Source organism: Felis catus, chromosome A1 (genome assembly GCF_018350175.1).
Source record: "Felis catus isolate Fca126 chromosome A1, F.catus_Fca126_mat1.0, whole genome shotgun sequence".
NCBI classification, from domain to species: domain Eukaryota; kingdom Metazoa; phylum Chordata; class Mammalia; order Carnivora; family Felidae; genus Felis; species Felis catus.
The window spans coordinates 78647524-78669837 of NC_058368.1; the positions used below are offsets into that span (position 1 = coordinate 78647524).

General features: G+C 43.7%; 1 protein-coding gene across 2 annotated transcripts in view; it reads left to right on the top strand.

Moving 5' to 3' along the window:
- Nucleotides 1-22314, top strand: part of MYO16 (myosin XVI) — a 615221-nt gene that overhangs the window by 109179 nt on the left and 483728 nt on the right. Inside the window, exon 1 of one of the 2 annotated variants that reach the window (XM_045055816.1) lies at nucleotides 10745-11275. The exons of the other annotated variant lie outside the window; for it this stretch is intronic. Coding sequence (XP_044911751.1) covers nucleotides 11248-11275 — 28 coding nt within the window. The 5' untranslated portion in view covers nucleotides 10745-11247. Of the gene's footprint in view, nucleotides 1-10744; nucleotides 11276-22314 lie in introns of those variants that run through there. 2 annotated transcript variants of the gene reach the window in all.

Sequence of the window (22314 nt, forward strand, 5' to 3'; positions counted from 1 at the left end):
TCTGGCCTTTCTCGAGTTCTGTACCCTCACAGTGAATTGGTGATCTTATAAGTACTGTGTTTCTCTGAGTTTTGTGAGCAGCTATATAGCAAATGAAGGAGGGGATTGTTGGAAGCTCTGACTTACAGCCAGTGGGTCAGAAGTACAGGCAAGAGTTACGGGGACTGGTCACTGGCATCCGAAGTGGGGCAGAGGAGGGGGAAGAAGCAGTCTTGAGGGACTCAGCCCTTAACCTGTGGATCTTACACTGTCTCCAAGTGGACCGTGTCAGAGTTGGGTTGAGTTGAGTTGAATGGTGTAGGACGCCTGTTGGTCTCCAGAGAATTGTTTGGTGTTGTATGAGAAGCACACCCCACACCCCCCCCCCCATTGGAATGGGTCCAGGGACCCAAAGAATCTATCAACTATGGATTTCAAGTGCCCGTTGTCAATCCATTGCCTCCTAAGAGCTACGTAGACCAAATAACCCACTCTCTGCTAGAACGTTGCCCTAACACTCAAGAAGCAACCCTAACTCACTGTCTCTAAGCTGAGCTCTTGATGTCCGTAACCCCCCACCCTGGTCCTCAGTGCCCTGGGTGGTCTGGTCGTCTGCAGTCTCTCAAACCCTGATGATGAATTGCCCCCAAATTCTGTAAAATCTGCTTCCTCAATAGATTAGAGACTGCCTCGTTTCCTCCTTTTTATTTTATTTATTAAGTATGAATTTAAAGAATCCAGAAAAGCATATCATTTCGTTTTCTGTGTCTGAGAGCTGGTCATAGGCAGTGTCTCTATCTGTCCCCCGGCTCTGCCGCAGGACCCGCCACCCTGCCTCGCAGTATGGACGCCATAAAAACAGTTACTAATGGCTAAGTAAAAGGAGTGAATGGAGACCAAAACCCAGCAGCAGCACAGGCCCTGTGCATGGCAGAGGCACTGTAATTATTGGTTGAATTGACAAACGACGGTTTTACAAGGATTGAAGGACAAGACATTTTTTTAGGTTTATTTACTTATTTTTTCAGAGACAGAGGCAGCTGAGCAGGGGAGGGGCAGAGAGACAGGGAGACAGAGAGTCCCAAGCAGGCTCCACGCTGCCTGTGCAGAGCCCAGCGAGGGGCTCGAACTCACGAACTGTGAGGTGACGACCTGAGCTGAGATCAAGAGTAGGATGCTTAACCCACTGAGCCTCCCGGGCGTCCCAGCGAAGGAGAGGACCTTTTGAACACCTCCTGTATGTACTTTGTATTCTATTGGGGACATTACTTAGACTTTCCAGCCCCACAGAATCCCGTATTGCCTTTCCCCAAACCACCCCTTGCTTTTCTGCTCCTCTGTCCCACCGATGACCTCACCAAGCAAATGGGGCACCACTCCTTTTCTCCCTTCTGCGTCTCTGCTCCCGCCCTGGCAGGCTCACAGTCATTGCTTCCTTCCTGAGAATTTGTCCCGGCTGCCTTGTCCCACCGCCACGGCTCTCTTTCTAGGCCTCATGATGTCTGGCTTGGACTTTTGTCAGAGCTTTTAATTTACTTCCCTTCTGCCGGTCCTGTCTCCCTGGGAGCTCTCCTTCACAGAGTCTCACGATTTAACCCATTTGTTTAAAATCTGCTAGCCACTCTCCATCAACTTCAAGAAGGGTCTTAACTGGGTCAGGGATCCCTTTGGAAATCTGTGGGCCCTCTGGCAAGAGTCTGTGGAAGGCTGTGGGATTCGAGATTAAATAAAGATGGCCGAGATGATGAAGCATTTTGTGGCCACATGCAGCATCCGTAGTAATGTGCTCTTGTCTGTCTCTTCAGGTTCAACTCTAACCCCTTCTTAAGCCTCAGTGCCCATGTCCCCGAAATCCAGCTGGCGTATAGGAGTCTTGAGGCGCTGTGCCTTTGCTTGGTGCCCTGTCCTGGAAACCGTCTTTTCTTACCTCTTGTGAGCACCATTCTTCCTGAATGACACTTACCACTTTGCTTCCATGACACTGTGTTTATAGTTTGCTTTTGCATTGACCGTATTCTATTATAATTGCCAGTTTACCATGCTAGGAAATCACTCTAAGGGCAGTGACTAGTCTGTGTTTATAAGTGTATGCATCTGCGTAAATCTGTGGAGCCTGTCGGCCAGTGGTTGTCGAAACGATAAATGTAAGATGAACTACCTTTGTTTTATACCCCCTTGGAAATCTCTTTTGCTATATATACCTCTTGCTGCTGTGTTTGGAATTATGTTACTTTTTGCAACCCTTAAAAAATTTTAGATGTAATTTTGATACGGTAAAAAGCATGGATCTTACGGCTCAAAGCTTCATATACCTTTATATCTCTCTATGTTTATATTTGTGTCAAAACATGCCTGATCAAAATATGAAACCTTTCCATCATTCTGCAATAGTCCACTTTTAAAACTTCTGTCCTCCCAAGTTAGTTTTACATGGTCTTGAACTTCATGTAAATGAAGAGTTAACATTTGACACCCTCAAAATATCCCGTCAGGTTCATGTGAGACTTTTATTTTGGTGATATTTCTTCGCACCCATGGCATTACATCCTACCTTAAACCACTTAATTAACACCTCCATATTGGGGTCTAGAGATGTGTATCAACATCCTCCGTGCTCTGAAAATAATTCTATAATATTAACAGCCTGCCTATGATTGCTAGCAGCTATACTATGTTAAATTGAAAGAAAAGTCTATTAAAGTTGTTATGGCTTAGCTACTTTATAAGAATTTAAAATTCCCTACCTCTCTGCCTCTTAAATCCTGTATATAAAAACGTATCCCTCTTCCCTCTAGTGAGTCCTACTACTTATCTGTAGATCTTTTCTTAACACTTCCCTTCCGTTTGGGCTCATGGTTGACTGACCCCGCACACCGCAGGGCTGCCGTGATGGATATGCTAGGGCTTAAGAGTAAACATCATTGTATTAGCATCATATTAGCATTTTGAGAGAAAGCCCACATAGGACATAAATAATCCATAATGGGATGCAGAAGCAGAAGGTATGGCCCTCGTAAGTAACTATAGTTCACCCAGGCAAAGAACCAAGGGGTGGGGGACAGAGAAAGGGGAGGTGATTCACCCATGTTTGATCCCCAATTGCTTGTTTTCTACCTTCTGTTCCCCACCTTCTTGCCTTCTTCACCTTTTCCTTCTCTGTAGGTCCTTTCTATGGGCAGCTTCCCTCACTCTCTCTTCTCTCTCTATAGGTACATAATAGATAGGGCTGAGTTAATCAAACAAAGGAGGTTGGTGGTGCGAAAGGCAGTAAGGAACGTTCCACACGGAAGAAGTATGTGCTCAGGGTTGAGAGTTTCTGATGCGTTCTAGAATCTGAAAGGAAGGCTTGATCCCCAAGCTTTGAAAGAGGGTGCGACTTATACTGTGGCCTGAGCGTCTTGGTGCGCCATCATGTGCTCTCGCTGTTGTGTGATTTTGGACATCTTGCTTAGTCTTTGTGACTCAGTTTCTTCTTTTGTTCAAAAAAAGAAAAAGACGATAGTACTTACTCTGGAGGTCGGTTATGAAGATTAGGTAACTTGGTACGTGATAGTGATGAGAATAGTGCTTTCTACATGCTAAGCACATTTTAATTGCTGTATGAAATTAAGCCTTCAGAAGAAATTTGAAGTCACTTCCTAAAACTGTTCACCGAGAAGCTTATTCGTGATTTACTTATTCTGTACGACTGATTTGAATATTTATTCTGGAAGTGCTAAAGGGAACGACACTGTGTGTATTTATATTTTTGACTACCTGGGTTTCAGGACGATTCTGATATCTGGGACCCAAGCCACCCTGAAGGCAACAGGGGAGGGGTGAAAAACAGGGGGAGGAATAATTCGGGTGACTGTTTCTGGCACCCCTGACTCTCTTCTGATGACATTTCTAGGAGCAGAACTTGTGGAGTTTGGGCTCCTAGAGATCATTCTAGAATTGGTGACGGGAGGTCAGTGAAAATGGCACATTAGATCAGATTAAGTCTGCCCTTTCTGAGGATGCTGGGAAAGTCGGAAAAGGAGGGCTTATAAAGAAGAAAACAAACTCAGGGAGGGGACTTTGACACAGGTGAAGGGGCTTCCGGTTTGGTTGAAGGATGTGCCGTCTGCTCTCCCCACGCCCCACTACCTTTGCTCCGGCCTCCAGCCCCCTTGCCGTGTGTTCCCTGCACAGGTGCCCATTGAGATGACCTCCCCCCTCCCCCGCCCCGCTTGTTGTCTCCTGCTGCCACGTCTCCCTCCAGCCAGTGGTGCTCATAAATTGTACCTCTCACCACCCCCTTCCAGCACCCACCCACGTGAAGGAATAGAATCACCTCACCCCTGTCTCCAGCCTGGACTCTGCTGACTTCCCTGGGTTCACCTGTCACCTGGCCGTTCCAGGAACTTCTCCTGCAGTCACGCCCAACTGTTTTGTTTTTTAGTCTGAGCCTGTCTTGAATGTCCCCATGTCACCCTGTCTGCCCACCTCCTTGGCCAGATTTCTTTCCACTCACGCTCAGGTGTCTGATGAGACGCCCCTTCTTCAGGAGTATTATCCAGACCCTCAAGCTTTGGTGATCAGCTTCATAAGACTGTGCATTCAAGATACCGTGCAGAGTCTTTCAATAATTCCTACTTCCTGGTCTACAATCTTGGTAAGCTCCCTAGGGCAGGGTCTAGGCCCAATTTGTAACTGTCACATGCATCGTGCATGCACGTGTTTCCAGGGTTGATGGAATTCTGTGAAGCTGAGCCATGTATTTGGTGCCTGGCTCATAACACACATGGAATAAATGTTTATGGAGATTGGGTTTCACTAGTCATGGATATCTGCACGGCCATACCAAAGGGTGGTGATGTCTTCGGGGCAGATCACACAATAAATATTTTCAATAATATAAAGATAGCACTAGGTCAGTGAAACTCAGGCGTGTACACGTCGTTTTGAAAATAATGGCTGGGAAGGTCCAGTGCCTAGCCAGCCTGTGCGTAAGAATTCTGTGTAGTATGTATCATCATCTCCAGTTTTCATCTGAGGAATTTGAACCTCAAAGAGGTAGTGTGACCTTTAGGGAGTGGCAGAGACAGGATTCAGATCTAAGCCTGTTCCCGCAGGTCAGTGTAAGAAGGGGCCACCCACTGGAGGAGCCTTGGTAATAGAAAGGAGGTGCCATCTGCTCTTGGGGCTTCATTTGGCCGGAGGAGTTTTACCTGTGTTTATAGCTTCACTCTGAGAAGTTCCTCCAGTTATCCCTGGGACAGAAAAGTGGGGGGTGTTGAGAGAGACAGAGAGAGAGAGAGAGAGAGAGGGAGAGAGAGAGAATATGTTAACAACTCTTCTCCAGCAAGAAGAAAAGTCTCCAGTTATAACACCCTAAAATATAATAATATATAATATAACATATTATAAGCAAATGAGTCTGGGGTGATTACTCCCCAAGTCTCCCCAGCGTTATGCTCTACCTTTACCTTCTAAGGTGTGATTGTATCCTTGGGCGTGTTAACCATTAGCCCAAGGCTGACAGTGCTCCTTGACTTGACAGCCCCGACTGAAGATATGTGGAAATAGTTATGGAGAACTGCCCCCATTACTGAAGATGGAAGGAGAGGCTCCAAAGTCAGTTTCCTCAAAATTCCTTTCATATTTTTCAGGAAAATTGAGATGATCTTTTACATCCTCAAAATACTGCCCCGGAATTGTCTCCTTAGTGACAGTTGTGAATATGTCTGCCCACTTAGTTGAGCCTCGTTACTTAGGCCATCGCTGATCTCTGCAGTTACCTTTGTCGTCATGGAAAGTCCCTTCTGGCTGCCCACCACTTGCAGAAAGCTGTGTACTCCCGCAAATGGGTTGAAAAACAAGGCAGAGAATGCTTACTTCCTCTTTTGCACACCTGTACCTGCATACACACACACACACACACACACACACACACACACAAACTTACTGCAGTTGTACAGACATTAACACTGTCCGTGTCTCATTTACGGGTAGGGATGCAAACTCGTGTTCACTGTGAGATTTTGGTGAATTAGAGCAATGTCTGAAAGTGGGCGGGTCATCCTGGATGGTTGCTCCACACACGCTGGAGAAGATTTCAAAGTGCTGGTAATGTTCAGGTGAATCCATTTGCAAAGGTTTGCAGGTGTCCTCTCCTAGATAGCTCATTTAATTCATGCTCATTAGAATCCAACGCATTTCATTTTCATTAGGGAGATAGAAATCACAAAGGGAGTGTGAGTAACCAGATGCCTCTACGGAACAACTGGAGAATCACATATAGCCTTTGTGTGTGTGTGTGTGTGTGTGTGTGTGTGTGTATAAATCGATATATATACATATCCATTTCAGTGCACATATATGCATATGTTATATTACTCTATATTGCATTACATAAAGAGCATCTTCTCTTTTGTGGAACAATTTTTTAAAAAAAAGTTTTAAATGTTTTTATTTATTTTTGAGAGAGAGACATAGAGAGTGGGAGAGGGGCAGAGAGAGACAGAGGGAGACACAGAATCTGAAGCAGCTCCAGGCTCTGAGCTGTCGGCACAGAGCCCAGTGCTAGGCTCAACCTCACGAACTGTGAGATCATGACTTGAGCCGAAGTCGGGTGCTGAGCTGACTGAGCTACCCAGGTGCTCCAGAACAATTTTAAAATTGCATTCTATTTTACTTTGCATTGCTCTTCTATGAAAATATTAGTGCTAATACTGATGAATATTTTCCAGCCTTTATATTACATGTTCACATTCAGGCATTAAGCAGTGCTCAGCTGGGTTAGCATCCTCAACTGCTCTGCTGTTATAGAAAGGGTGGTCCGTGTTAACCTGTCCTGTCTTTCCAGCCATGCAGATCCAGGTTGTAAATTCCTTCCTCTGTTCCCCCACGATTGCCTGCATCTAAGTTAAGTGTCTGCTTGTTCTGATAGGAGATTTGTGGGACTGTTTGAAGGTGGGGAGCCAGTGATTTAACATACTGGCTGAAATATTAGATCAGTCCTAACAGGTGGCAGACTATGAAGAGGGAGCCGGTTAGAAAGGCGGGGGTCTGATCAGTCAGGCAAGGCAGGCTTGATCCTGGTCCTGAGGCATCTGTGGGATGACCAATGAGACCGATTTTCTAGCAAATACTGAGTTTGGTGATGCTCTTTCTTTTTGACAGCTCACGTTGTTCTTTCTCTGCACTCTTCAGGAAAAGCCCCCTTAAGTCTTATAGGGCCCCCACTTACTAAACCAGCATTATTCTCAGGAAAGAAGGCGGTGGCTCCCATCTACTAGACTAAAAGCACTCAGTATGCATGACAGGTGATACTGTAAATTTAATTCCCAGCCATTTTGTGGGGGTTACGTATGGAGCAAAACCTGTGTGTGATTTGTTTCACCAAACCCCAATATTTCTCTGCCCCCACCTATTCCCAGAGCAGAGGCAAAGATGCCTACATCATAGAGCTTGAATTTGAATTATAATTTGCGCATGGATTTGTAGCCTCACTTGGCATTTTTATAGTAATTTACTACATACACGAACCCTACATAAACTAGTGGTGTTTGTAAACTTGAGTTTTACTCCTATCGTTTGATAAAGTATGAAACTTACAGGACTATTAGATTTAGAAATTGTCTATGAAAAGACTGGCATAATAGATCTGTCCCAACAGAGGACTAAGCGGAATGCTATCTCACCGGTGAGCTTTCATTAGGAAAACTGTTTTGAAACTGGTGTATTTCACACATCCCACTTTAAAAGATATTTAGTAATAATTTGGATGTAAATTTTAAAAAATAAAAAATAAAATACGAAAAAGATATTTAATAAGTGTGTAATTTTCAAATGCTCGTCTGGCACAAGAATCATTCTCCTTTCATATATTTTTTTGGGGGGGCCAGGAAATTATTTGAAAAACAATCTGGTGTATAATGATGCTAACATTTGAAAGGAAGAAATCATGTGTTTTCATCAGAAATAGTGTGAATAGTGAGCAGCTGTTGGGCGCATAAAAGAGAAAAAAATAATTTCTCTGTTATTCCAAATTGCTTTTGAAATATTATGTGTGACATTCAAAGAGAACAATGGGTCATTGTGATAATTCTGAAAGATAATGAAATGTTTTGTGAGGGTGTAACTTTTGTGACTGAGAAAAGCAACTTCTTTTAATGTGCTTGCTGAGCAGTCGGCAAGAGAAGTTACTAATAATGCAGCTAATCCATCGAAGTCTTTCCTGACCACCATCACCATTGCTGATGTTACGATTACTGTATCAGATCCAAAGAATTCTGAACCTTTCAGTCTGATCTCTGAACACCGAGTTTGTGCTTCTTAGGGGTGGGCAGAGATCACGAAATACTAACCAGTTGTAAATGACCAGTAGTTTTCTATTTTATAAAAGGAAGTGAAGTAAAGAGAGCCAGAATTATTTTCTGTTTTTATTAATGCCTACATACATTTTTTTTGTTTGCTAATGAAGATTAACATAAAGCTGTATTTCTCTGTGGTTGAACGTACTTCTACTAGTGTTTTGAATACAAGTATGTGGTTTTCAGAGATAAAAGAGAGGAGAGAACTTCTTAATCTGGGGGGGTTATCTATATATCCAGCTCATGCGTAAGAAGCAGATCCCGAGTATTATAATAAAGGTAGAATACATCTCTTAGGGTAGCCTCCTTCAGCTCTAAGTGGATCGTATATTACTCCTTTGGGTCAGAGATCTACGTTTCCCATCTTGTAATTTCTAGCGCACTGCCCTGCGCTGCCCTGCGTGACTGTCTAGATTTCACCAGGTGAGAAGCGCTATGAGGGGAGGAACGACACCAGCCTTCCCGGTGTCTCAGTGGACAATGACTTGCCAGATATCTGTGGAATAAATGAAACAGAGAATCACAAACGCGTTTGGTAACAAGCCCCTCAAGTATGGGGAGAGATGTTAGTGTTCACGGGGGATTTTGTTCAGAGTTCTGACTTGAGGGGGTTTTGGGTTCGTTAATAACAGATTTTTGGGCCCCAATCAATCCTAGTTTCAATAACATATTTTCTTTGCCAAGCGCACACCATGCTTTATCTGAGTCTCCTACATTAATTTTTCTGTTCGAAGAGGAAATGGTGTGATAGAGCTCAGTTGTCTTACGCCGTTTGTCGAGAATGTATTATGTGAAGACATGCAACCTGCAGAACAGTAAGAAATCTGTATATTTAAGGAAGGTAGGTAGACAACATACCTTTGTGTAAAGGAGGGCGTAGTGATATCTAGGTAGATAGCACCTTCCCCATGATGTTGGGCCACGTTCATATACATAATTCCTGTCTGTGTATATGAAGACTTGTCACGAGGTGAGAGAGCCTGGCTCTCTGTTGGGTAACAGACATGCGTGTTCCTGAAACAGACAGGAAATCTTAAATAGTAGGCTGTATCTTCCTTGTATATAAAGGCAATAGTTAATTGTAGAATGAATGAATGAATGAATGAATGAATGAATGAGAGAATGAATGAAGCATACGTATGACTGGTAACAGTTCAAAATCCTCATTCCGGTTCCTGGGAAAACAAGTTACTGTGTCCATTGCAGTCATTCAGTATATGCTGTCGTTTCCTCGTTAATGCTGATGGTAGCCTTTTAGTGCATGCCGACAGTACAAACCAGAATCTCTGTAGATGTTTTTCTGACCTTTGGAACAAAGGTTAGGAATTGTACTTCCCATGTGTCCGTGAGGAAACTGAGGCTCTAGATAAAATAACTTGTTCAAGTTGGTACTCCAGTAAGTGATCGAATCTGGATCTGAACTTGGGTCGTCCTGACCCAGACCTTGAACTTGTTCTTCTAGACATCATACTATTTAAATGGCTGAAATGGGGGTGCCTGGATGGCTCAGTAGGTTAAGCATCCGACTTCGGCTCAGGTCATGATCTCGAGGTTCATGAGTTCAAGCCCTGCGTCGGGCTCTGTGGTGACAGCTCAGAGCCTGGAGCCTGTTTTGGATTCTGTGTCTCCCTCTCTCTCTCTGCCCCTCCCTCGCTCGCACTCTGTCTCTCTCTGTCAAGAATAAATAAACATTAAGGAAAAAAAAATTAATGGCTGGAATGATTTCTCATTGAAAACTTAAGTCATGACCCTTTGTTGCATAGGTTTGCATTTTATAATCTTTCTGCTTAATGGAGGTGTTTCTCTTAAAGTTTTGCTTAGTAAGGGAATCCCACACCTAAGCTTTTGCCATAAAAGGATGTACACATTTAACCTACTTGTTCAAATTTGTCTTTCCAATGCCCTCAAAATCTGAAACACAAATTCTAGACTGTGTCAAATCACCTGCAGAGATCATGATAAAAAGTCTCAATTTGTAAGAACAATTAATTTGCCTCTGTAAGTAACTTAAACATGACCTTCATCTTCTGCTAACGTGGCTATTGCAGGATAAGCATGTTATTTATTCTTATTGCAGTAATCCTTGAAGACCACATATCTCTCTCTTTCTGATTCCAATTCAGTCAGACTCCGTTCATCCGGTCGTACAGTGATATCCATCACGGTCTGCAGAGGTAGCAGAATCCTAAATTTGTAAAGCTTCGCAAACCAAAAGCTTTTTTGGGGGCTAACTGAAGTTTGACATTCTGCGTGTAGAAAACCGAAAAGATGTGTTGTGAAATGGAATGTCATTTCCTCATTACGAAGAGGCGGACCCTACGACCTCCGATTCTAAGAGGTGGTATTTTGAGGTCCTGCTCTCCGTTTCGTGTTCACACACAGCAACTGGTGGTAACTAAAAATAGTGTGCTGTGCCACCGGCTAGGAATCTGGTCACATTGGGCTCACGGACAATGTGCACGAGTAAGATTTAGGATCCCTGGTTGGGTTTCTTGCCTCCAGCCCACTCATCAGCTAGTTTGCTGCCATTTGCAAGCTATTGAAAAGCCATTAACAGGCAGGACCAGGCGAGCCGCACTGCAGCACCTCTGTGCGGGCAGAATGTGGCTGCGTGTGCGCACCAATTAGAGCGGACGATCCCCGGGACTGTGGCACTCGGAGCCCTGTCAATCATCGGCGCTACAATAGCACGTGCAGCAGTGGTGGCCCCAGATCCACCCGGGAGGGGCTTCTCCGAACTCCAGCTGCGGCATGCGAATGAGTTTGAAGCTTTCTGCAGGATCATGGAACAGAGCCTCGGTTCGATAATCCATCCCGGGGTAAACTGTTACCTGAGGAAGGGCTCTGAATAATGCATTGCCTGGGGACTCCAGTTGTAGCCGAAGACAATGCTGGAACCCGGAGCGAGATTGCTGTCTGAGCTGGAAAGATGTCTCACTATCATTTTATCAAGTGCTGTAAGTAAGCTTGACATTTTGCTCATATGGCTGTCTTCTTGAAATATTATTCTGTGCAGGTGCCAGCATCAGGGCTGGTCTTCCCGCATGCCACATGCAGAAGGGGGGCATGGAACGGTGACTTTGAAAGATGTGTTACATGCTTGAATGTATTTCCTCTTAATTTCAGGTTCAGAAATTGTTACACTGTGATCCAAATACTGATGGTACAGAAATCTTTAAAACTTGACCTTTTCAGGAAACATACACATAGCAATTAAAAAAAAAAAAAAAAAAGAAACAACAACTAGCAATTCGTGAAAAGGGATTTTTAGGATATTTCTGGGTATCAGCCTATGATAATACAGTGTTTGCAGAAAAACTTAGTTCACGAATGAGGGCTGAAACCATTTGGTTACCGTGTTTCTTTCAAATTTTACTGCTTCTTCCTGCTTCAAAGCTCAACTTGTCAGCTTGATCTTTCCCATTATCCTTGACTGTAAACTTTTGTCCTTGCATCGTTTACCTTGGAGTGCTCAGGGACTCGAGTGACATCTGTACCAAATGCTCTGCATGGACGCTAGCATGGTGAAAACAGTTTGTCACTGGCTTTTCTGATGAGTCCACAAAGGCTCTCTTCAATGCCTGATTTTTTAACGATTTTCTGAGCTAGATAAAAAGCTGCATCTGAACCTTCTCTAAAAGATAATCATAAAGAGGGAAACATATTTATAGCAAAAATGGCTTGCCAGACACACATGCTTTCTCTTGTGGCACTTCTGAAAACTTCTGTACATGTATGTCCTTGTCTTAAAGTGACAGAAGACATTAGTAGAAAATGGTTTCCTCTTAGGACGAGGGTTTGGTTGGCAAAGGACATTCATTACATGTTCCACGTAAAGTAACGTTCAAGGGAACACATTTTGAACGGATCTTGAGTTTTGCACTAAAGGAGAGTGAAAGATAATGATAACTGAGAAGGAAAAAATCTCTACCTTTCTTTTGTCTTCTGTGGGGGATGTATATAGGAATGAAAAAGAATCTATGATTAATGAGAACAAAAAACGTCTTACTCTTCACCAGACCCCAAAGAGGCATGCGTCTGGCTTGCAGGATAATTTTAGTTCCAAAAGGAATTCATTGATCAGCTTGTAAGTTTGAAGATTAACTCTTTCATTGATAAAATTGGGGATGTGCAGCATCTTTAGGAATTATGAGCATAGGTTTTTTGTGTTAATCCCTGAAATCCTGGGGTTATTGTCTTGGTGAAATATATGTAGGATAGCACTGCATTAGCACAGTGTCATTATTTCTCCTTCCTGTGCCTCTGCAGAGGAAATTCCTTCAACCTTCTGCACCATTTCTACAAGGAACCTGGGTGATCGCTGGTCAGAGTGAACACACCTGGTGGAAGGTAGCCGGGAGAGTTGGGCAGAAGCACAGAGGGACAGAGGGGCATGAATTGGGGCGGTTCCGAGAGCAGTTAGTCACCAAATACAACGTGAAGCTGCCCCTTCCTGCCTTATGTTACTTTTGTTTCAGCTGCATGATTTGAGTTTAGAATTTCAGAAAATTAAAACAAGCGATGATGTCTGGTCAATGGTAGTGACTGGAGTTAATTCTTGCAGCCTAGATGAAATGTAAAATGAAAGAACAGTGAAATGTTTCAAATACCTGGGGAAAACGCTCCTGAGGAATTTATCAAAGTAATTGCATACTGCTTACAAAAGATCGGACCACGTCCTACGCTCGGTGTTTGGTAATATCTATAAAACGGAAAAGAAGCAGGGAAATGTCAAGAACGGACTTCCGTGGCGGACTGGTATGGTGTGCTAATGGAGGTCAGAAACTATATTTCATTGTGTGCCCCTGGTCAAGGGCACTTCACAATTGGGCTGGATCTTGGAGGATGAAGAGAATATAGAAGGAAAAGTGGGGGCATGTCGATGCGGGTTTGTCGCCCAGAGGGTTTGTCGATAAGGATCATAATCCACAGCTTTGTTGTTGCTCTCAGTGGATCGGGTGTTTCCGTATTGTGTTCCCTTGATCCTCATATTGGGAATGATCTATTGACAAGGCGAATTGGCCTGTGTTCCTCACGTCATCTCTTCCTGGCATCAGCGTCCACATGCCCGTCTTTTCATTGTGGCCCTGGTTTGTCGCCACGCTGTGCCCGCTTGCAACCAGGTAGCAATGCAGGAAGTGGTCGAATTCCAGGGCAGGAGTAAGAACTTGTGAGAAAGAGTCCCCTGTGGGCCTAGTAAGGGAGCCTTATGTCTGGATGTCGGGAGACCAAGCAAGAATGCTTACATGGAACTTTTAACTTCATCTGGGGAAATGCTCATTATTCAGTGTTAAAGCATGTATGTACTGAAGGGTCTAGGGGCACCTGGGGGGCTCAGTCGGTTGAGGGTCTGAATTTGGCTCAGGTCATGATCTTACGGTTTGTGAGTTCAAGCCCCACATCAGGCTCGGTGCTGTCTGTGCAGAGGCCACTTTGGATCCTCTGTACCCCTCTTTCTCTGTCCCTCCCCTCACGGTCGGTCTATCTGTCTCTCTCTCTCTCAAAAATAAATAAAAACATTAAAAAAAATACTGAAAGGTCTGAACTCAAATTCTAACAGTGGAAGTCTAACTGATGCAATAATCAGTTTTTATAAGTGTAATTGTATATATCATATAATTATTATAGTTATAATAATCATTATTCATACATAAATGTAAAACATAGGTATTAGATATTAATTATGACTACATACTGAATATAATTATTTGTGTAATTAATTATAACTATGGAATTCTCTGTTACTTTTATGAATTAGCCTAAATTGTCTATAGTGGGCATGTTTTATTTTTTAAAAAATTGCTTTTAAGTATATTTATTTTGAGAAAGAGAAAAAGAGAGGGCAAGCAGGGGAGGGGCAGAGAAAGGGGAGAGAGAGAATCCCAAGCAGACTCTGTGCTGAGGCCCAGTCCCACCAACTGTGAGACCATGGCCTGAGTCGAAATCAAGAGTCTGATGCTCACCCAACTGAGCCACCTGGGCGCCCTGGCATGTTTTACTTTTATAGTCGGAAAGAAAACTTTAAGAGCATGTCAGAGAGAGAATATATAGAGGAAGAAATCGCTTGGACCCACATCTCCACCCACATTCCTTTCTCATGGCGTGGGCTCTGGCCTAATTCTGCATGTTCCATATCTCTTATATAGAAGAGTCGAAAACTAGAGTATAAGAATTTCCCATGGAAGCATGATATCGCTGGAAAGCTCTGGAGCATCACCACAGAAAGTGCTGATACTTCCGGGATCTCTGTGGCCAGGAAGTGCGTTTGGACGGGTCTGTCGTGCGATTCTGTCTGAGTCACGCCTGGTGGGTGGCAAGTGAACCCGGCAGGTGCCTCAGTGAGGTGCAGGCAGGAGCAGGAGGGAGGAATGAGAGTTCTGGGCCACATGAAGGCCCGGAGCTGTCCTTGGACTTACTGTTCACCACGGGCACAAGCGTGAGGTTCGCCCTGCTCCGGCCTCTTCAGTGCCTCGGGAACAGGACCTGTGCCTGGCCTGTGTCTCTCCCGGTTTTACTTCTCCAAGTCTGTGGGGCTGGACAGCACTGTTTGCAGTAGGAAGGGAGCGGAAGCTACTTCACATGAATATACTCCAGAACCGTTAGTTCACTCCCGGCACCCAAAGATGAATTCTACAACAAAGGCTGCTGTTTTGCATATTAAAAAAATTTCACAATACCAAGGTCACCTTAGTTTTCCTCTTCCTCGCTCGTCTTTATAAACGCTCCTTCCACCGAAAGGTCCTCCCTGCTCGTTTTCACTGGTTGTGCCTGCTGTTCAGGTGTTGAGAGCCCCCCTTTCCCACCCCACCCCCCCGCTGCAATGCTGCAAGCCTACCGGCACGTCCCGGGAACGCCTCACCCCCTGGGTGCACCCTGTGCCCGGGTCAGGCCTGTGGTCCTTCCACGAAACCACTCCTTTGGCCTCATCTCCCCCTTGCACTCAAGCAACGCATGCCTAACCCAGCTGAGCCCGGCCTGTGTGTGCGCACACCTAGCTGCTGGATGATCCCTGAAGGCGAGGTCCGGGCGAACGCAGGCTCGTTTCATGTCAGTGTCGGACGGTAAACTCCCCTTCGCTCCTCCCATGCTGCGCGTGGTTGCTCACATCTAGAAGATCCTTAAATTTCCCGCCCAAGAAAACAGCCATCAGATGCAACTTGGGCATCTTCCCACCGATAAGTCTGTGAAGGTGCTGGTGTGTGAATTTCCCTCTGCCCGCCGTGAGTTGCTGCTCCGTGTGTGTCCAAAGAAAGACACGGTGCTCTAGACCCTACCCGCTCTCGCCTCCCTCCTTCAGTTACCCCTGCTTTCTGCTCCCTCAGTCGCTTCTCCTCGGAACGTGTTTTGTACATACAGGGCCCAATATACCTGCTTTGGGTAATCAGTCTCCCTTGACCTTCCTGGCCGCCAATGCATTTCTTTGCTTTCATGGTCACTCTTGGAAAAATTGCCTACACACTCCCCCTCTTGACTCTACAGATTGTTCCACTGACCACGCCACCGAATCCGTATTAGTAAAACCCTCTTTATGTGGCGAAATCCGGTGGACAATGGTCCTTCCTTATGTTCGTTAATTTCTCACTCCGCTTCTGCCTCTTCTTTGGCAATCCTTGGGACTTTCTCCTGTTTCAGTGGCAGCTCTTCCTTTGAATCCTTGAGGGCTTCTCTTCTTAGAGCTTGGTCCTGACACTTTGCAAAGTCCCTGGTTGACTCATCCATTCCTGTGGCTTTAAACCTCATCTGTATTTTCCCAAACAACTACCTTTAACTCAGATGTGTCCCCTTCTCTCTTAACCACATGGGCATCTTTTCTGGCTGGTAAATATGTCTAACTATTTTTGTTTTGATTGCTACGTAATATTCCATAGCGTGTGAATTATTTATTAAGCCATTTATTTATAGACTTCTCTTTTGTAAAAAAAAATGTTTATTATCTTATTTTGAGGGAGAGAGAGAGAGAGAGAGAGAGAGAGAGAGAGAGAGAGAGAGAGAGAGAACATGAGCAGAGGAGGGGCAGACAGAGAAGAAGAGAGAATCCCAAGCAGGCCCTGTGCCATCAGTGCAGAGCCGAAAGTGGGGCTTGAACTTGTGAACTGCCAAAACCACAAGTCAGACGCTTCAATGACTCAGCCACCCAGGTGCCCCTAGACTTCCCTTTTTGATAGGAAATAAAACACTATGTTTTAGGATTTGGGCTTCTATTACTCAAGTATTGATTCACAAGGGCAGTGTTGTTGAATCACATGGTCTGTGCCATTTTAAGTGGCGTAGAAACTGCCAGATTTCTCTCCAATAGGCTGTGGCACTTCAGATTCTCACCATCAGCAGAGAAAGCCCATCCCTGCATCTCTGGAATCCCAGAACGTGGTCCTTCTTCAGATGCTGTCAGCACCTTCTCCCAAAGGTGTAATTTTATTCTACTAATAATGAAGGAGTTTCCCCCATTTTGTATGAGCCCCATTTCTTCATACTTGTTCTCATTTGTTGATTGGATTGTTTGTACTTTTCATTAGCAACTGTATGTTATCTTTTACATTAGGAAATACCAATATTTCCTTGAGCGTGTGCTGAAGAGAGCTCTCCTATTTTTCTCTTGTGTTTTTGTTTTGGTGTTGGTTGGCATCTAAAATTGTAATAATTTATAGAAACAATATCTCCTATGGATTTTGGTTTTATTTATTGCTTTTGGTTGTCTGTTTTAAAGTTAAATGGTTAGTCGTTGTCTTACTTAAGCTTTTATTTTTATATATATTTTTTTAAATTTTTTTTCAACGTTTATTTATTTTGGGGACAGAGAGAGACAGAGCATGAATGGGGGAGGGGCAGAGAGAGAGGGAGACACAGAATCGGAAACAGGCTCCAGGCTCTGAGCCATCGGCCCAGAGTCTGACGCGGGGCTCGAACTCACGGACCGCGAGATCGTGACCTGGCTGAAGTCGGACGCTTAACCGACTGCGCCACCCAGGCGCCCCTTTATTTTTATATTTTAAGTTTTGATCCTTGTAAAAGTTAATGTATGGTGTGGTGTGAGATGAAAGTCACCCCCTTCTATTTCTATATGCGTCACATCCACTGAATTCTAATTCCATTTTTGTCATATTTTAATTCCAAAATGTCCTTGCATAAATTTCTAGTTTCTGTTCAGTTACACTGATCTAGTTGCTTCGTTCACGAGCATACTGTTCTGATTTTTAAAATATTTTGTTAGGTGTTCTCAAATACTTATGTTTTCATTCAGTATTAAATTGTTCAACTAATCTGAAGTGAAAAAAAATTCTCAAGCAGGTTTAAAAAAAATCACCTTGCAATCAATTTATTTATTTATTTATTTATTTATTTATTTATTTATTTATTTATTATTTTAAATGTTTATTTATTTTTGAGAGAGACAGAGAACAGGGGAGGGGCAGAGAGAGAGGGAGACACAGAATCTGGAGCAAGCTCCAGGCTCCGAGCTGTCAGCACAGAGCCCGATGCGGGGCTCGAACTCAGGGACCATGAGATCATGACCTGAGCCGAAGTTAAGACGCATAACCTACTGAGCCACCCAGGTGCCCCATACCTTGCAATTTAAATTTTGTAATCTTAGTTTTTTTTTAATGTTTATTTATTTTTGAGGCAGGGAGAGACAGAGCATGAATGGGGGAGGGTCAGAGAGAGAGGGAGACACAAAATCCGAAACAGGCTCCAGGCTCTGAGCTGTCAGCACAGAGCCCGACGCGGGGCTTGAACTCACAGACCGCAAGATCATGACCTGAGCAGAAGCCGGATGCCTAACTGACTGAGCCACCCAGGTGCCCCAAATTTTGTAATCTTAGAATAAGATCTGTAGATCAATAGCACCTACGATTCTACTAAAATTAGTTGTTTTTTTTTTTTTTTTTTTTTTTTTTTTTTTTCAGAGAAGTTCTTTTAACATGAGTATCAGATCAGGTTACTCGTCTGTTCAGCCAGTGGTTGATTCTTTTTTTTTTTTTTAACGTTTATTTATTTTTGAGACAGAGAGAGACAGAGCATGAATGGAGGAAGGTCAGAGAGAGGGAGACACAGAATCTGAAACAGGCTCCAGGCTCTGAGCTGTCAGCACAGAGCCCGACGCGGGGCTTGAACTCACAGACCGCAAGATCATGACCTGAGCAGAAGCCGGATGCCTAACTGACTGAGCCACCCAGGTGCCCCAAATTTTGTAATCTTAGAATAAGATCTGTAGATCAATAGCACCTACGATTCTACTAAAATTAGTTGTTTTTTTTTTTTTTTTTTTTTTTTTTTTTTCAGAGAAGTTCTTTTAACATGAGTATCAGATCAGGTTACTCGTCTGTTCAGCCAGTGGTTGATTCTTTTTTTTTTTTTTAACGTTTATTTATTTTTTGAGACAGAGAGAGACAGAGCATGAATGGAGGAAGGTCAGAGAGAGGGAGACACAGAATCTGAAACAGGCTCCAGGCTCTGAGCTGTCAGCACAGAGCCCGACGCGGGGCTCAAACTCACGGACCAGGAGATCATGACCGGAGCCGAAGTCGGCTGCTTAACCGACTGAGCCACCCAGGCGCCCCTAAAATTAGTTTTAATACATAGCACAACTGTTCTAAATGGATACTTCTCTTTATAACAGAATTGATAATATATGAGTATTTATATAAGAATTATAACAATGATTTAATATCTTATGAACACTGCTTTATTGAATGTTATGGAAATGAAAGAAAACATGAATAAAGCTCTCATACTAGTGATAATCTAGGACCCCTCAACCTAACACAATTAAGAAAAAGATAGAAATTAAATATGCTGCTGAAGGTAAATCTTTTTTTTCCCAATGTTTATTTATTTTTGAGAGAGAGAGCGAGCCAGAGCATGAGTAGGGAAGGGGCATAGAGACAGAGAGAGGGAGACACAGACTGAAGCAGGCTCCAGGCTCTGAACTGTCAGCACAGAGCCTGATGCGGGGCTTGAACCCATGAACCGCGAGATCATGACCTGAGCCAAAGTCAGACGCTTAGCCGACTGAGCTACCCAGGCATCCATAAAGATCTTTATGTTTAATGTCACATGTCTATATCTATGTACAACTCCAAATCTAATCTATATCTGTCTATATAACAATATAGAAATATAAAAATATTTCATGTATATGTATGTATATATATATTTCTGTTATCAGTTGTAAAGTGAACAGCTGAAGAATATCAGTACAGTGATATGTCTGTTATTCAACATTTGACGGCATTGTTCGTATATTTCACTTTTTATACAGACTCGGGAATGTCATGGCTGCTGTGTCCCAGGGGTGCATCCAATGCCCGTCTCTTTGTGTGTTGCTGCAGTTTTGGCCTTACATTATTCAAGGCTTATCATTGTGTACGGAGGGTTCCATACCTGTGGTCTCACTCGACATCTGTTAGTCTAACGTGATGCCCTCTCTTTCTGTAGGTTGTTTGGTGAATGAAAGGGGGCTTTTTATGCTTCCAGGGGTTGGCTCACACCTCATGTCACTTTAGAGACATAAACATGCCACGGTAACTTAACTGAGTTGAATAGATTAAGTTGATTACATTTTTTCTTTTATCCCATTCATTCTTATATTTATGAATTCGGTAAATATATACTGAATTCCTGTTCTTTTCCAAGGACTGGTCTGCGGGCTAAGAATCCAAGGGCAATCAAGGCAGCTAACATCACTCCCGCCTTGAAATTCCAATTACAGTGGTGAGACAGAGCAAGCTAGTCAACAAACAGATGCAGATAAAAAAAATTTTGGTGGCAGCAACTGATGTGAAGAAAACAAAGAAGTTTTAAAGATTTAGTAAGTGATCTGGCAGCAGAATGGGGTGAAAGTCCATTTTAAATAGTTTATAAAAGGATGACCTCTAAGTGACTGAATGAAGTGAAAGAACCAGGATGTGACTATCTGTGGGAAGGGTGTGCCAGGCAGAGTGAGTAGTAAGTGCAAAGGCCCTGAGGCCGGGATGGACATGTTGCTAATTCAGAGAATCTAGGCTCTCGGAAGCTAACTTTTTTTTAAAACTCTTTTTTAATACTTTCCAAACTCATAGATAAATATTTTTTATTTCATTGCTCTTATCTGTTCAAGCTAAGGGTCTGTAAGTCCACTTACCTTTACTTCCAAACTTCTTTCTTTCTTTCTTTTTTTAAATTGAAGGTTACCTTTTTTTTTAATATGAAATTTATTGTCAAACTGGTTTCCATACAACAGCCAGTGCTCCTCCCCACAGGTGCCCTCCTCGATGCCCATCACCCACCCTCCCCTCCCTTCCACCCCCCATCAACTCTCAGTTTATTCTCGGTTTTTAAGAGTCTCTTATGGTTTGGCTCCCTCCCTCTCTACCTTCCAAACTTCTTTAAATAGGTATTTATATACGCCCCTCAAATGCCTTCCTACCTAATGACTACGTTTTAGCTCCTGCTTCATTATTGCGTTGAAACATCAAACTCTTTTATGTGCCTCATTTACCTCCAAATGTTTACCTACTTTGACTCTGTGATCATCTCTAATTTCTTAACTTTTTCCTTGCCTGAAAAAAGTGCTGGTGGAACTCTTTGACTCATTTTCTTCCAGATTCCTTGCTTGTCTCCCTACTTCACACCTGTTGCTTTCAAATGTCTCCATCATTCACTTATGCCCAGACATGATGCGGGACACCCAGCTTCTACGGGCGGATAGGTTTCTTTGGTGCGGGAAATTCATAGTCTAGAGGGGAGATTGGAAAGTGAGCACTCATGTTTCTGTAAGTCGGAGTTAGGGGAGAATGCAGAACAAGGTGCCTGGTTCTGCTCCGGGGAAGGCGTGTGAGGAGAGGGCCGGTCTTCTCAAAGTGAGCGAGCAGGCATTGAAGGAAGGGGGTGGGGCGGCATCTACTGATGATGGACGGGTGAGGAACCTGGGCAGAGGAGACGCTCTCTGTGATATACATCATGGAGAGTGTATGGTGCATTCAAAGAACAAACAGACAGAGAGTCCCACGTTGGGGAGGGGGGAGAACAAATGTGCAATATTTGGACAGATAGGATGCATTTTTATGGTATTCATCACATGAGAGAGTTCACGGGGTGATTTTTGAAGAGTATGCGATGTGATAGGGTTTGCGTTCAGGACTGTCATTCTGTAGCGATATGGTGGGTGGATTAAAAGGGAGATTGGAAAGGGGAACAGACAGGAGAATAAGCTGAAATCAGAATGGTGGCCATAGGGATGATGAGGCATAGTCTGATTTGAGAAGTATTTATGGGAAAGAATTAACAGAACTTGCTGTCTGATTAGTGAAAATTTCTGTGCTTTGCCTTGCTCTTTTTCTTTCAATGTGTCTTATTTCGGTTATTTCATTTCCAGCATCTTTGTGGATAGATTCCAGGAAAACATCTGTGGCTCCGCTTCTATCAGGGTCTCTATGTACATGTGGTCAGAACCCAAGCAGGCCACTGTATCTTATCAGCTCTTCAAACTTGGAACGTCTGAATTCGGTCCACACTCTTCCTTCCTAAGCCTGGACGTCCAGATCGTGAAGGCCCAATCCACTATGTAACCATGTTTAGATCTTTCCTAAGAGTAATTGGACTCCATTAAAATCTTTCACCCATTAGAGTGGAGAGCAAAGCTTGGTGTTAGTGGGGTTGACTATGGAGAACCAGAGGAGGGGAGCAGGAGTGGGGTGGGGGAGACCAGCTAGGAGGCTCGTGTGGCAGTCCACACCCAGGTGGAGGGAAGTCTGTGTTGGTCATGGACCTCAGAACGGAGAACAGTGGATGAATTTGAAGGAGACTTGAGTACTACGGAATCTTAGGCTATAGGACTGATTTGGGAGTTGCAGAGGATGAAAGAGAGGGAATATTCAGGACTGGCACTTAATATTTTCGCTTGAACGACTATGTGTATGGTGTTTTCATTAAGCTCAGATGTGCCCCAGAGAAAGAGAGACAGGCCAGGACACGTTGGGTCCCGTGATGTCCAAGGAGAGCTGCCCAGGATACAATTGTA